The sequence below is a fragment of the Catharus ustulatus genome, chromosome 1 (assembly GCF_009819885.2).
Source record: "Catharus ustulatus isolate bCatUst1 chromosome 1, bCatUst1.pri.v2, whole genome shotgun sequence".
Classification (NCBI taxonomy): domain Eukaryota; kingdom Metazoa; phylum Chordata; class Aves; order Passeriformes; family Turdidae; genus Catharus; species Catharus ustulatus.
In genome coordinates this window covers 44,739,564-44,752,915 of record NC_046221.1, presented here as the reverse complement: position 1 = coordinate 44,752,915, position 13,352 = coordinate 44,739,564, and the positions used below count along the sequence as shown (strand labels likewise).

The following is a 13,352-nucleotide window of genomic DNA, read 5'->3' as shown; positions in this document are numbered from 1 at the left end:
ACAATTTCAAAGCCTCACTGGGAGCTAGTGGGTAAAATCTCCCCTCTTATTTCCTGATAAAATTTCTTTATCGAGCAGCTCATGCTCATTTTCCTCCTGTGTGAGTCCTTTCCCTTGGCTTACGCAGTTCTTTCCTTCCCTTTTGTATACTCCTTTCATTTCTTTATAATTGGAAAAAGAGATCCTATTTCAGCTTTCAATTTGTTAAGCTGAACAAAGCAGTTATTTCAGCTTCTTGCAATTTGTTTGGCATTAGGATCTCACTTCCCACAAGAGGAGATGTATCAGGCTGTAAATGTGTGGGCTGTGCCATACAGGATCCAAGTTCTGAACAGGCATGGGAGGGCTTTGCATAGGATAGGAACAAGCCAAAAAGTCAAACGTTAATACAATGTCTTGTCTAAATGAACACACACTCCCCTCCTACCAGTGGTTTTTAGTTTGGACTCAGCTGGGGTTTGGCTTAGTTTGGATTGCATTAACAGAGATCACATGCAGCCAGAGGCAGCTTACAGCTCCCCTCCCTCTATGAGCTGGTATAGACACCCTCAGAGAACACCAAATGCTTCCCTGGAATGTGTAATCATGGCTCTCCCAACAATTCAGCTCCTATACCTTACATGATTCTAGACCCTTGATAACATCTACTTGAACACTAAGATCAAAACTTTCCATTGTGAGTGATCCCAATGAATCACTCACGGTGAGTGCTGGATTCAGAAGCTTGGAAGCACAGAATAAATGGATTCCTGCTTCTGTTAGCAGGATAGACAAACAACTGCACATTTTAAAACATTTTCCTAGCCTATATTTACATATAATGGCTAGGAGTTATCTGGTGCCTAAGTATTACAACTCAGATATAGTTATTGTAGTTTAAAGGATGAGAAATCACAAGCTCAGTTGTTACTGACAACCAATTATTTCATCCATTAATGCAAAAAACATTTCCTGATCATTTCCTGTAACCGTGCACATGCATATCCATATATATTTACATGCAGTGTGTAACCATTCAACTCCTTTATCAGCATTAGAAAATTCAGCTACCCTCTGGATAGCTCTGAGGAAACCCCAGGTGATGTGCAAAGCAGTGCTCATGACTTACTGGGCTGTATGCTCCTCTCTCAGTTGGCACAGTATTAAGGTCCAGATGTAGAGCTTTGGTGCTTTGAAACCAATTAAAAATTGATGCCCTGAGCACCAGTGGCCTAAGCAAAATATAAACCTTGCAGTCTCTTAAGAAAGAGTACATTTAACCACAGGCACCAGATAAATTCTGACATTACTATTACAGGATATATCACTGTAGTAAGAGCTCAGCATATTCTTTGTTTAGTGAATTCAGTATATTTATTACTACAATATTTCCTTCTCCTCTGACATTTCATTATTAAAGACATCCTTCTTGTTTGTTCTGGTTTGGTTTTTTTTTCCCCCTGGGATTTCTGGCTAAATAATTCATATTTTGTCTACTTTACACATTAGCAGTTGGCCAAGAAAAACTTAGTCTCTATGTGCAAACTCTCTATCTTCCTCTCCATTTCCTATGATTTTCTGGCTACTGTGAGGCAGCACACACTGAAGATTGTAGGATGCTGCAAAGTCATTTTAGTCATTAGAAAAATGAGTTCTCAGTGAAGACTGCTGAGAGCTTGATACATTGGTGCTATGGCACACCTCAACAAATTTTGCTGGCCTGATTCATAACCATACCAACTTCTATATCAAAGGCATTTTCTTAGAAGCAGTTACTTGATTAATAATATATTTTGCACCCAGCTTCAGGAAGATTGTGTACCTGCACATCAAAACAGAACAAGGAACTAACTATGCTTCTTCAGAAAGTTACCTGATAATTATTTGCCTTTTTTTCTCCAATATCTCATTCTTGATCCATTAAACAAAATCAAATGAAACAACAAGAGCACTGACTTTGCAAAACCAGGTACTGTGGTTTTCTAAATGTATTTCAATGTCTCCCAGTGTCTAACACAGTATTGCAGAAACAACACAGGGCAAAGGGCAAAAGATCTTTGTCCTCTCAGGTGAAAGAGAACCATTTTGAGGTTTTCACTGAAAACCTGTAGAGAAAGGAATTTATTCACAGGTGCATTATCTGGTAAGAGTTTTCATAAATTATGGTCCAACGGCATTTCTACAAACATTTCTGCTAATGACCAAAGAATTGATGATACACATCTATTGCATCTCTTCATATATGTTGTGAAGCTGTTATCTCCTCTGAATCACTAACTTTTGTTTGTATTTCAGATTTCTTTTCTTTAGTTTTCACTGCTACATATGAGATCCTTACAATGTCTTTTTGTACAAGCTATAAAAGATTAGAATCAGATGTGTTTTCCAGATTCATAAACAATACAAAATGACCAAACTGCCCCTAACCTTCTCCTCTTTAATGCCAAGCAAATTTAGTAAATTTTTAAAATTAGTTTCTCAAACACCCATATCTTTTGCAGTTTTTTCCTGGAATCTTCCCAATTTTTTAATTTATCAGCACTGCCTATCTTCACATGGACCTGTATAGCCAACACAAAAGCAACTGTGTACCACAAAAGCCCTGGCACTTGGAGTGATTCTGTGACCTCTTGAGGAGAAAACTCAGTTACCTCCCAAGTCTTTTATAAACACTGAAGTTTATACTAAACAAATTCCACCCATTGAAAACCAATGTATTTTTATTGGATCCTTTTTATCACAGCCTTTGCTGACATTTAAAAAAAAAAAACGTTCTACTTTTTTTCTTCTTGGTTGTTCTCTAACAAATACTTGAAATAACTAAAAATTTATTTGTTTCAATATACAGTAATTTCACAAATACAAGCCACACTGAGTATAAGCCGCATTGCCGGGTGTTGGCAAACATTTCGTTCCTTGTCCATAAATAAGCCGCACCTGAGTATAAGCCGCTCTGTCATTCGCAGGGAGGACCCGTGTGCAACAAAGTTGCCAAATAGTAACAGAATCGTGGCAGGGCGGGGTTTACTGGCTCAGCTCGGGCCATGAGGGCTTGGGGCTGCCGACAGGGCTGGGTGGCCCAGCTTGGCACTGCGACTCGGTGGCAGGGGGGGCACAGAGCCCGCTGGCACCTGCGGCGGTGGTGGGAGGTGGGGATGGAGCCACTCTGCTCCTGCGGCAGCGGCACGCGGGGACGGGAGCCCCCTGGGCCGTGGGGACAGCAGCATGGAGCCCCCTGCCTCCCCCCAGGCTGCGGGGCCAGCAGGAGGGAGTTGCCCCACCTTCCCCAGCCCCCGTGCTGCCTGCATGGAGCAGCTCCACCTGCCGCGCAACACAGTAACCAATTTGTAACAACCGCGTAAATACAGGGTTTTACTGGCAGGTGCTTGACTTTGCAGTTTGCACTGACTGGGTTTGCACTCCCGGGGTTGAAAATGTCAGAAAATTATTCATTCACATATTGGCCGCTCCTGAGTATAAGCCGCATTTCTGGTGTGGGAGCAAAATTTTGGTCAAAACGGTGCGGCCTGTATTCGTGAAATTACTGTAATTCTGTTGTAGCTCTGTGACTCAGTAATATGGTATTGCCACTGCTTGCACCAGGCCACACACTTGGAACTGAGCCTGCAAGGCTTCAGGCTTTGTCTGATCTTGTCTTGTCCTGACTGAAATTTTGATTTAACTGATTAAGCTATAGCAGCAGTTCTTCTAATTACTATGTAGTGAGCTGTTTTATTTCCACTTATTCTTGTAATATATAACCTGCACTTTTAGATGTATAGTAATATTCTGTGTAGAAAGATATATTTATAACTAACTAAATTAAAATTTAAATTTTCACTGTTTTCTTTGTACCTGTAATGAGATACTGTTACAGAAATTAAATGTTATCCAAACCTTGGTCATGATTTTTAAAAAATTTAATATTTTATTTGATTTTCTCTTATCATTACCAGGATTAAAAACTATAAAACAGCTTACACATCCTCAAATATTTTCCCCTGGAGAAAAAATGACAGTAGCCAAGTTTTTTGAAGTTTTTTTCATAACATTCTGTACTTCTGACTATCATGTTTTCTGGCTTTATTATTTTCAACAAAAGCACTTAAATACTCATGCCTTTTCTTCTGGCATAGTTATACTTCTCTGCAGCAGATTAAGGAAGCAATTTTCAAGGAGATCACATTTTTTTAGTTATTGTGTTGCAAAATGGAAATAGTTGGACAGTGATGCATACAGGCTGATAATAACTGCTGCTCTCTAAAGAAGATATATCATCTTACCTAATGAGCTGCTATTCAGGACACTCTCCAAATATTCAACCATTGCCTCCATATCACTGTCCTGGGAATAAATGAAATAATGGAATAGCATTAGTGTGAGCACAAACTTAAATACAAACTCTATGTCACAGAGGTACAATCCCACAAACATAGAGGACATCACACCAGTAAGTGTCAAGACTAGACTATACAGAAGTTACATTGCCCAGGACATTTTCTATGTTTTCTCCTAAAACATCAAGCTTTGGAATGATGCTATAACCAAACAACTATTTAAGTCAGATTCCTTACAGAACAAAAGTGTTTAGAACAACATGGAATGCATGGAATTGAAGCAGATATAATTACTGTAGAGGGTGGTCTGCAGTCTCTGAAAATATACCAGCATTTTATCATCAGTTAGGCCTGGAATATCTAAAACAATATTACATTGAAAAAGGCAAGTTTATACTTTTAAACTATGCCAGACTTTTTAATGCTCATGATAGTTGCCCACAGTATATTAATACTTATCTTTCATGTAATTCCATCTAATTACATGTCTAGTAACAACAATTAATTGAAAAATTTTTAATTAAGAAGAGATTTTAACATTTTTATATTTCAAGTGTTCTGCCACCAAACAGATGGCTAACAGTTTTGCCATGACATCTTTCATATGAAATGCTGTTTGTGTACAAAGATGAAATTTAAAGTTCTGGCCACTAAGCAATGATTGTTGTCCAGGAAGTATATCACAATTTTATGAAAGTCCAAGAAAACCTTGGACTCTGAGTGTGTAGAAGCTGCTGCCATATCACATTTAACAACATAGCATTTTTTGACTATTCAAAACTGACAGTCAAAATTTTGATTTTGCTAAAAAAAAAGTCAAAAATATATAGATATTAAAAATAGTTAGCATTCTATGCCTTTCAGACTTAACAAATATTGACCTCCACTTCTACAATGGACAACCTGCTTTATATTCTTCTGTGATCTTATCTTACTCAAAATGCTCATTTTAAATTTTTCAAACTTAGGAACTGCCAGTACACCTAAACAGGACAGCAGCAATTGTTGGCAGTGAATTCCAGCTGGTTAAGGACATTCTGGTGTAAGTGGGAGTTGTTATGGATGAGCATAAACTAACTATTCTTCACCCCAAGTTGTTTCATGGGCTTATATTTGAAACAGGTTCCGCTACTTTAGCTGAGGTTTGCAAGGCAGGAATCAGCTTCTTGGCTGGCCATTACAACAGGTAACCCACATGCTCATAGGTTTGAAGGCTCCTCTTTGCTCTTTTGGAGCAGCCTGTGAGGTCCTGACTGGATCAAGTCAGCACAAGGGTTTCCAGTTCTGCAGCCAGGAAATGCCAGGAAATGCATTGATTATGTTAATATACACAGTACATATTGAATATTGAATTAAAACAGACTTAGTATTACAGATATAATTTCTTTTTGCTTCTAAAAAACAGGAACCATTAGGACTTCAATAGAAAGTTATTCTATATTTTAAATTCAAAACTAAAAAGTTATATTGATTTTCTGCTAATACTACTTTGTAATTATTTTAATTTTCATTATCACTAACAGTTAACCACAAATCTACAGACAGACAAAACATAGTAAATAACCACATACAACACTATTGCTTTAATAAAACCTTTTTTTAAAAAATTAATGGTTAAAGTCTGTAATTCCCAAACCTTTGACTTCTCAAAACAGGATATCATATTTACTCCAATTATAACAACAAAGATGGTTTCTTCTCATTGTGTTGTAAGGAAAAACATATATTTTCACCTCTTTGATCACTCCTGTCTTTTCCCCACTTGTGTTTAGCACTGGAAGAGGATTTAGCTGTTTAGTGTAATACATTTCTTTAATCTTTTTTTTTTTTCCTTTGGAGAAAGCAAAGCCCTATGCAAATGACAAGAGGCACTCATATGCATAAGGGCCAGTGTGGGCGAATGCATGCACATTTCAGATTCGGAACAAAACCCCCCATTTTTAACAGCCATAAGCCATTCCAAAACGTGTTAGGAATCCAGTGGATCATCTTTGGGGTCACAGCACACAGACCATTCAGAGTTGCTGGAGCTATGATAATTTATGTCAGCTGATTTTCTGGCTTGACAATCTCAGAAGCAACATAGAATTTGAAAATAGGAAGCTACTGCATCCCAGTAGCAGACTATTTCATAATGAAGAGAGTAAATTTGTTATTATGGTCACTGAGAAAAACCACTAAGAACATGGTGATGAACTGCAGTAGAGAGCATCCACCAGCATCTCAGCTAAATCAAAGCAAATGAAAGCTTCATTACACATTAACTTTTCAAGTTGAAACCTCTGTTAAGCATCACACACTAAAATGTTTTTAAAAACAGTTTGTCATGCTCTTTTATGATTTCCTCCTGATTGGAAACCAGTTCTCCTAGAGAAAAACATGTGGAAGAGAGCCACTGGCTTGAAGAGGTGGAGGTCTGGAAAAATAATTGGGAAATTGCTGCTTGAAATCTGTCATTGTGCATTTCTGCTCTGCAAGAAAGGAACAAAGGATACTAAACTCCACTAAAGTGGAAAATGTATCTGAATTCAGGTAGGCTGTACTGAAAGGTATCAACACGAGAAAGAGCCTGTCTCAGCTCCTACCCTAAACCTTTAAAATTAAAGTATTTTAGTGCCTAACTCTACCTTCCTAAGTGGTCTTACATCCCACATAAGGCTACTTCTCAGTCTGTCTTGACATCTGTGGGAGCCAAATATAGCTTGAATAAACAGCTTATATCCCTTTCTAGATCTTGCACCTTAATATGGTATTCATGAAGATGACTTTTCTGACCCCATGCTGATGCATGAACATTGGAATTTTTTTTAATTCTTGTTTGAAATAATGGGGTCACCAGAGAGCACCATCAGATGTAGCATTTCTGCACTCTCTGCACAGAAGTAACTAGTAAAGCAATCTTGGGATTGGAAATTAAAGAGATTTGTCAAAATTACCTTAATTTGTCGAAATTACCTTGCAGCAGAACGATTTCTTTTTGAGTACACACCACAAAAAGCTTGGTTTAAGGTATCTTTGAAGAAGGGGTTTAAGAATATGAAGTAGGAGGTTCGGTATTAAGTTAATGACTGCAGAAGCAAACCTTTGCTATTCTGGTAGGATTTGAAGCTTATTATTAATACTGAGCATGATCCCACCTACCTTTGAGTGGGATTCATCTCACATAACTGTTGATATCCAAAGGAAGATGTTGTGTGCATGTTAATAACTGCAAATCCCTTTATAATCACCAAAGAGGGAGCTCTCTGCATATTCTATCCAACCTGCATTAGATGTTTACTCCCTAACAATGTTTGCTTACTTCCCCTTTTGAGTACTGCCTTTCTGTTTGTTGAGTTCAGACATAGATGTTCAGATTTACACAGCTATGTTCAGCCTGCTTTCAGCTTGGACTTACTGCAGGATTTTTCACTTGAGAAAGCAGAAATCGCCAATTTCTATTCCCAAGAAATAGAAAAGGTAATTGTGTCAATACTCAGAAACACACTTATTGAATCTCTTAAGGTGCTGAGGTCAACATGAGAAAAGCACAGATAATTATCTTCTTTTACAGAGGAACTCCCAAAAGGCAAATGGTCACGGGGGGGCATTCCAGTCAGTCTGTGCAGGCCTGTTCAGAGAGGGTCAATGCTCTGTGTGCTGGTAAAGCAAAGCCTCAGGGCCACAGGGACTGGACAAAGGGCTGCCAGTGGGACGACTCTTCCAGCCCACCATGCTGGTTCTTATCAAGGAATTTTTAGTCAGTCCAACATGAGGGACTGTTGCAGCTCACATCTGAATGCCAACACCTAATTTATTCTGCTTTACTGAGAAATCTATTTTTGTCTTCTGCCCTTCATTAATTCTAAGTAGCAGTCTGCCTGTTCAAAAACACTACTGATTGACACTTAATGATACCATCAATGTAAGTTGAATGAAAATTTTAAAAGGTATTCTAAAAAAAAAAAAGGAAAAAGTGGTTCAGAGTCTGATGAAAATGAGCAGTAATTTCATTTTCAAGAGTATCTTGTGGTAGACTTTCTGGGCTATGATTCTTTGCATATCTATGTGTTGTGGGTAAGTATAAACCCAGAAAATTGAACAAAAAGTATTGTCTAAGATGAGCCACTGTTTTACAATTGAACGAAAATTTCTTTAGACAACTACTGCACAAACTGCTCCTGAATTTTGAGGCATCCAGTGGGTTTAATATGAAAATTAGGAGGGCCTATCTAGATTGAATGAAACTGTTTCTGAGTAAACTTCAAGTTTTACTTGTGGAAAAATTTCAGGATCCCCTGCTACTGTGGTAGAAGTAGAATTCTGATTTCTCACACTTTATTTTTGCCTTAAAAACCACATCTCAAGGAAGCTATTAGTTCAAACTTTTCAAAACCCACAATTTATTTATAATTTAGTAAAGAGTATTAGTCTACTTGGCTAGTTCCCTGAAATGCCAAAGACATCACACCCTGTTCTGCAAACTCTGGTCATGATCACAGAATACAGTAACTGTTACTAGGCAGAACCAGATAGTATCATTCAGAGCAACTGTAGGCCATGCCTGAAACTGGTGGCCCATGGGAGAAATTAATAGTTTCTGAATGCCTTAGGAAGATCCATTTTCAGAACTGCCTCAGGCACTTAAGTTTATTGATTTCACTCAGACTTGATCACTGGAGACAAGATTCATCTCAGCCCATTCTGATCAGATCTAAATTAGGTGCCTTTTCCAATAATCTTCAACCTTCACACTGCAATCCCTGACTTTCTTGTGGCTGCCTTAACTGATAAAGCTTCTTTAAGCCTTTCAACAATAAGTTTTCTCTTCATTGACACTTTCTGTGAGATGGGAAAGTCTACAGATTTTCTGATCAAGTCTTGCAGCTGCTTAGGGTCATCATTCATCACTCTGCCCTAGAAAATACGTCTAGTATGGGCAGGAACTAGAGGTGAGTATCTTTGCCTGGGAATTAGAGCTGGAACTTAGATCCTATGCTTGGAGTATACCTTCAGCTTTAATTTAATTTAAATCACAGCATTTGAGAGGATCCCACTCTGAGTGTTTTAGAGCCACAAGGATGTTTTTTGACAATGATCTACCTTAAGGCATTTATGGGAGTGTTATCTTTAATCTTGAAGGAATGCTAAAACTTTCTCATCAATATCTTATAATACACATATAATTAATTCATGCTATTGATATGTACACACACTCCTAACAAAAAATCAGCAATGTCAGTAGGACAAATTCTGGGAAGAAACTCAGTTTTCTCATGGAAAATGACCATCAAGTATATATGGTGTTCTCAAAGGTCATATCTACCTGGTGATTTGTCTTAGAGACTGTCCATGACAATTCTGCATCTTCCTCCTCTTCACTGTCTTCTGAACAGGATTCAAACTCATCTTTATAATATTCTTCTGCAATTTCCGGGTCTTCAGGGATCTCTAAAGGCAATTATGAGTTTATAGCATATATAGAGAAAAAAAGTACGATCTGAAAAAGATATAAATAAACTTTATAGCATGAATGTTATATCAACAGCAATGCATGCTGTAATTGAAAGCAAAGGGTAGGTTCTCAGATAAAAATATTTATCTTTAATGATATGATAAGCAGTGCTAAAGCTGTCTCCAGCAAAGGGCAAATGCTCATCATGTGTGAAATAATTAACTTAAAGGAGATATATTGATATTGCACTGAAATCTCTACACTGTACAATAAATCAGGCTGGAAGTGACCCTAACAGGATCATTTAGTAAAAGCAGGGCCAATATTGAACTGAATCCACCTTTTGCGAACTGAAATTATAACTCAGTTTTGTTTCCTCTAACACACATATCTTGCTGTGAATACAACTGCTAAAGTAAAATGGAAAATAATATGTGTCTGGTACATGCATAGATGATATGAGAAATTAAATCTACATATTTTTCCAAAATTTCTTGAAGCAAAACTATAATAAAATAAAAGAATCTAGTATAAAGTCAAGCTATGCATACTTTGGTGTCATGGTCTCTCAATTTATTACTATCACAAGTTTTAGTAATACCAGTGAGCGTAATATTAATATAGCCAATGAGCCCATGAAGTACAATAACTGGTATCAAAACTCAACACATTCATCACAGCTTGAAAGACACTTAAGCCACTCTGCACTGGGTGAAATCCTTTAGCATACCAGACTTTGTATGAAAGAATTAGTGAAGCAGTTTGAAGTCTGATTGCATCTCCTTCAGGGGAATATTACTACAAGAAATGTTAGTTGAAGAGAAAAAATATTGAATGTTCAGCTGTCAAAAATCATCACGGTCATTGTCATAATTTTAGCGAATGCTAATTTCAACCACTCTCCTCAATTAAGTCTGTCCCTTTAGAGAAACAAGAACTATCTTAAATTTTACTGCATTGAAATAAATTAAATTCAAACAATATGACATAAAAATTATTAATCGATGTTTTAATTGTTTCACATGGATGAAAATCCAAAAGTATTCAAAGAGTGGAATGCAATTAAAATCCATTAACAGACATTTGAGTTTGGGCAAGAGCAATAATTGTAATCTTTAAGATGAAAGAAACTCATGAAAAATAGTGTAGCTATCTTCAGCATTAGATGGTTAAGTTCTCCTGTTGAGACATAAGGTCTACTATCTATTTTCTTCAAAGTAATTTCAAAAATACTTCCTTTCTATATAAACACGATTTAGCTCCAAAATGCTGACACATTTTCACTCAAGTTTCTGTTTTAAGATATTAATGGAGTTGCATAAAAGCCCCATGCTCCACTGCCACAATCTCTAATCCTAATCCTTCCTGTTTCTATATTTCACCTTTCTTAGTTTGAAAAAAAAACCAAACCAGCAAACAAACAACTAATCAATACCTGAGTTTCCAGAAAAAGAACACCCCCAACCCAAAAAAATTTCTCACAAAGAAAGCATTTATTTAATTGTTTGAGTTTTACAAAGTGCCATTTGACATAAAAGTCCAGCACTTCATTAAAAAGGGAATCTTACATATCATCCTTTCTACATGGAAAGAACACTACAAAATTAAGATACATCTCCTTTTCCATGTGAGGTGATCAATATTTCTTCCTTGCAGAGAGGCTGTCATCCCAGTGATCAGGATAACTTTATTAAGTTTCATCTGGCATTCTGTCTATGCACATTGAAATACATACAAAACAGCTCATTTATTATGTTGTAATACAGAATCAGACTATGCTGGTGTTTTTTGAGTCATCTTCTCCTCCCACATTCTGCATTTGTTTATTGCTGTACTAAAAAATGCAAAACTTCCCTTAACAACCAAACAAGGTATCAAAATCAGTCTTTTTACTCATAATTGTAACTTTCAAATGTCTGACCTGGCTACTGTAAGCTCTATGATTTGTGAGCAGCCCATGACCATACAAAAGTAGTTGCTGCCCTATGCAGTGAGGCTGGCAGTGACTGTATTCCACTTCCATGCCAGCTTTTGCATCCTTGTTGGAATTATTCACCTCACCATTTGTGAAATTGGTTTGACAGCTGTTCATAGACAGCCAGTTAATCCGAGCTTAGTAATACAATTTGAAATGCTAGTTCAGACACTAGAGATGTTCCAGGGTATACAAGTTTACTGGCTCCCAATTCAGAAACCAATTCCAAGTGGCATTTCTGAAAGAAGACAGCATGTCCAGTGCGGGGGAATTTGGTATTTACCTAATGAAAGCTCTTCAAACTTTTCAGTTTTATGACTAGCATCTTTAAAGAAGGAGCCTTCAAAGCATTTACACATTTATTTAAATTGTTTCCATATAACATTTCTTTGAGTTTTACCAAAGTAAAGCCAGCTCACAGTCCTCCATGTATTACAAATGCACAAGACATCTCTGGTTCTCTGCAGAATTATCTGAGTACAGAACAGCTTATTGAGCTGAGACCCAGGATCAGATGAATTTCAAGAACAGATAAGGTGGATTTGGCACAGTAGATATCATAAATCTACACTGCAGGCTGTACTTGTGCTGGCCTAGTGAAGTCCAAGTGCAGATAACTTGAGCAAGTTGGTATTTTCAGCACAGGGGGAGTTCAGGCCCCATAAGCTTCCATGTCTGCAGTCCTTCCTCTAGAGTATTTGCTACCTGAGTTTTCCAATAATTCCATGTGATTTCATATACACTTCTAGTTTTCACAAACCAGATAACAGAAGGTTGGTTACTGCTCCCATTCCTGAACATTACTAGTGAAACTGCAAACTTATTAATGTAGCACAGAAGAAAATTCTTTGATTTGTGCTTTCAGAAAAGTATTTTTAATAAAAATCTTGGTTTTGGGCTAGGCTGTTTGACCTCTCTTTGACCGCTGCAAAGCCCAGCATGGACTCCAGGGACAGGATCTTGACCCTGTTATTTGTTCTGATAAATAAAATAGATATTAAGCCTATTTGTGCCTGGGAGGCACTCAGGTAAAGAAGTGCTAGTGAGGGCAATGCCAAGTCTATTGTGTTGAAAGAGGAAACAAGCTGCTGAAGAACACAGGAGACCCTGCCTTTGCTTTGACAGCTGGACTGGCATCCAGCTGAACATCTCTGATACAGCATATTTATACTCTCTATAGGAAGCACAAGGAAGGGTCTATACAGCTGCTTCTGCCTCCTCACACCCCTACATCTCTCAGCTGGTCTCTGAAAGCACCTTGTGCTTTATCCAGCTGTGTGTATTGGACCAAGGCCAGTCACAATAGCTTTTATTTTCTTACAAAGTATTGAATTTGGAACAAACTCAGCAGTTGCTTTGGTATTGCTAGATGGTTTAGGCACAGCATTGAGATGCTTGATACTTGCTATTAGATATTCAAAAGGAATAAAATCATTCCCCTTTAGCTCTCTTTCTATACAGTAATATGATGTTAATAGTGGAATGAAGGGTAAAAACCCATTATCTAAAAAAAAAAATCATAAAAGCATGGCTATTTCCCGAGAAGACAAGCTAAACAGAAAACAGAGGAATGTAATATTTTGCTTAAATGCAGCAAGAGCTTGCTTCAGGTAGCATGGTAACTCAG

General features: G+C 37.5%; 1 protein-coding gene across 7 annotated transcripts in view; it reads right to left on the bottom strand.

Moving 5' to 3' along the window:
• The window catches only part of NEK11 (NIMA related kinase 11), an 86,604-nt gene that overhangs the window by 14,735 nt on the left and 58,517 nt on the right, over positions 1 to 13,352 (bottom strand). For 4 of the 7 annotated variants that reach the window (XM_033073979.2, XM_033073969.2, XM_033074022.1 and 1 more), the window contains 2 exons: positions 9,622 to 9,746; positions 4,263 to 4,323 (listed from right to left, as the gene is read on the bottom strand). In XM_033073979.2, the coding sequence (XP_032929870.1) occupies positions 4,263 to 4,323; positions 9,622 to 9,746 (186 nt within the window). The remainder of the gene's footprint in view (positions 1 to 4,262; positions 4,324 to 9,621; positions 9,747 to 13,352) is intronic. The other 3 variants (XM_033073998.1, XM_033074006.2, XM_033073989.2) reach the window with 2 other exon arrangements.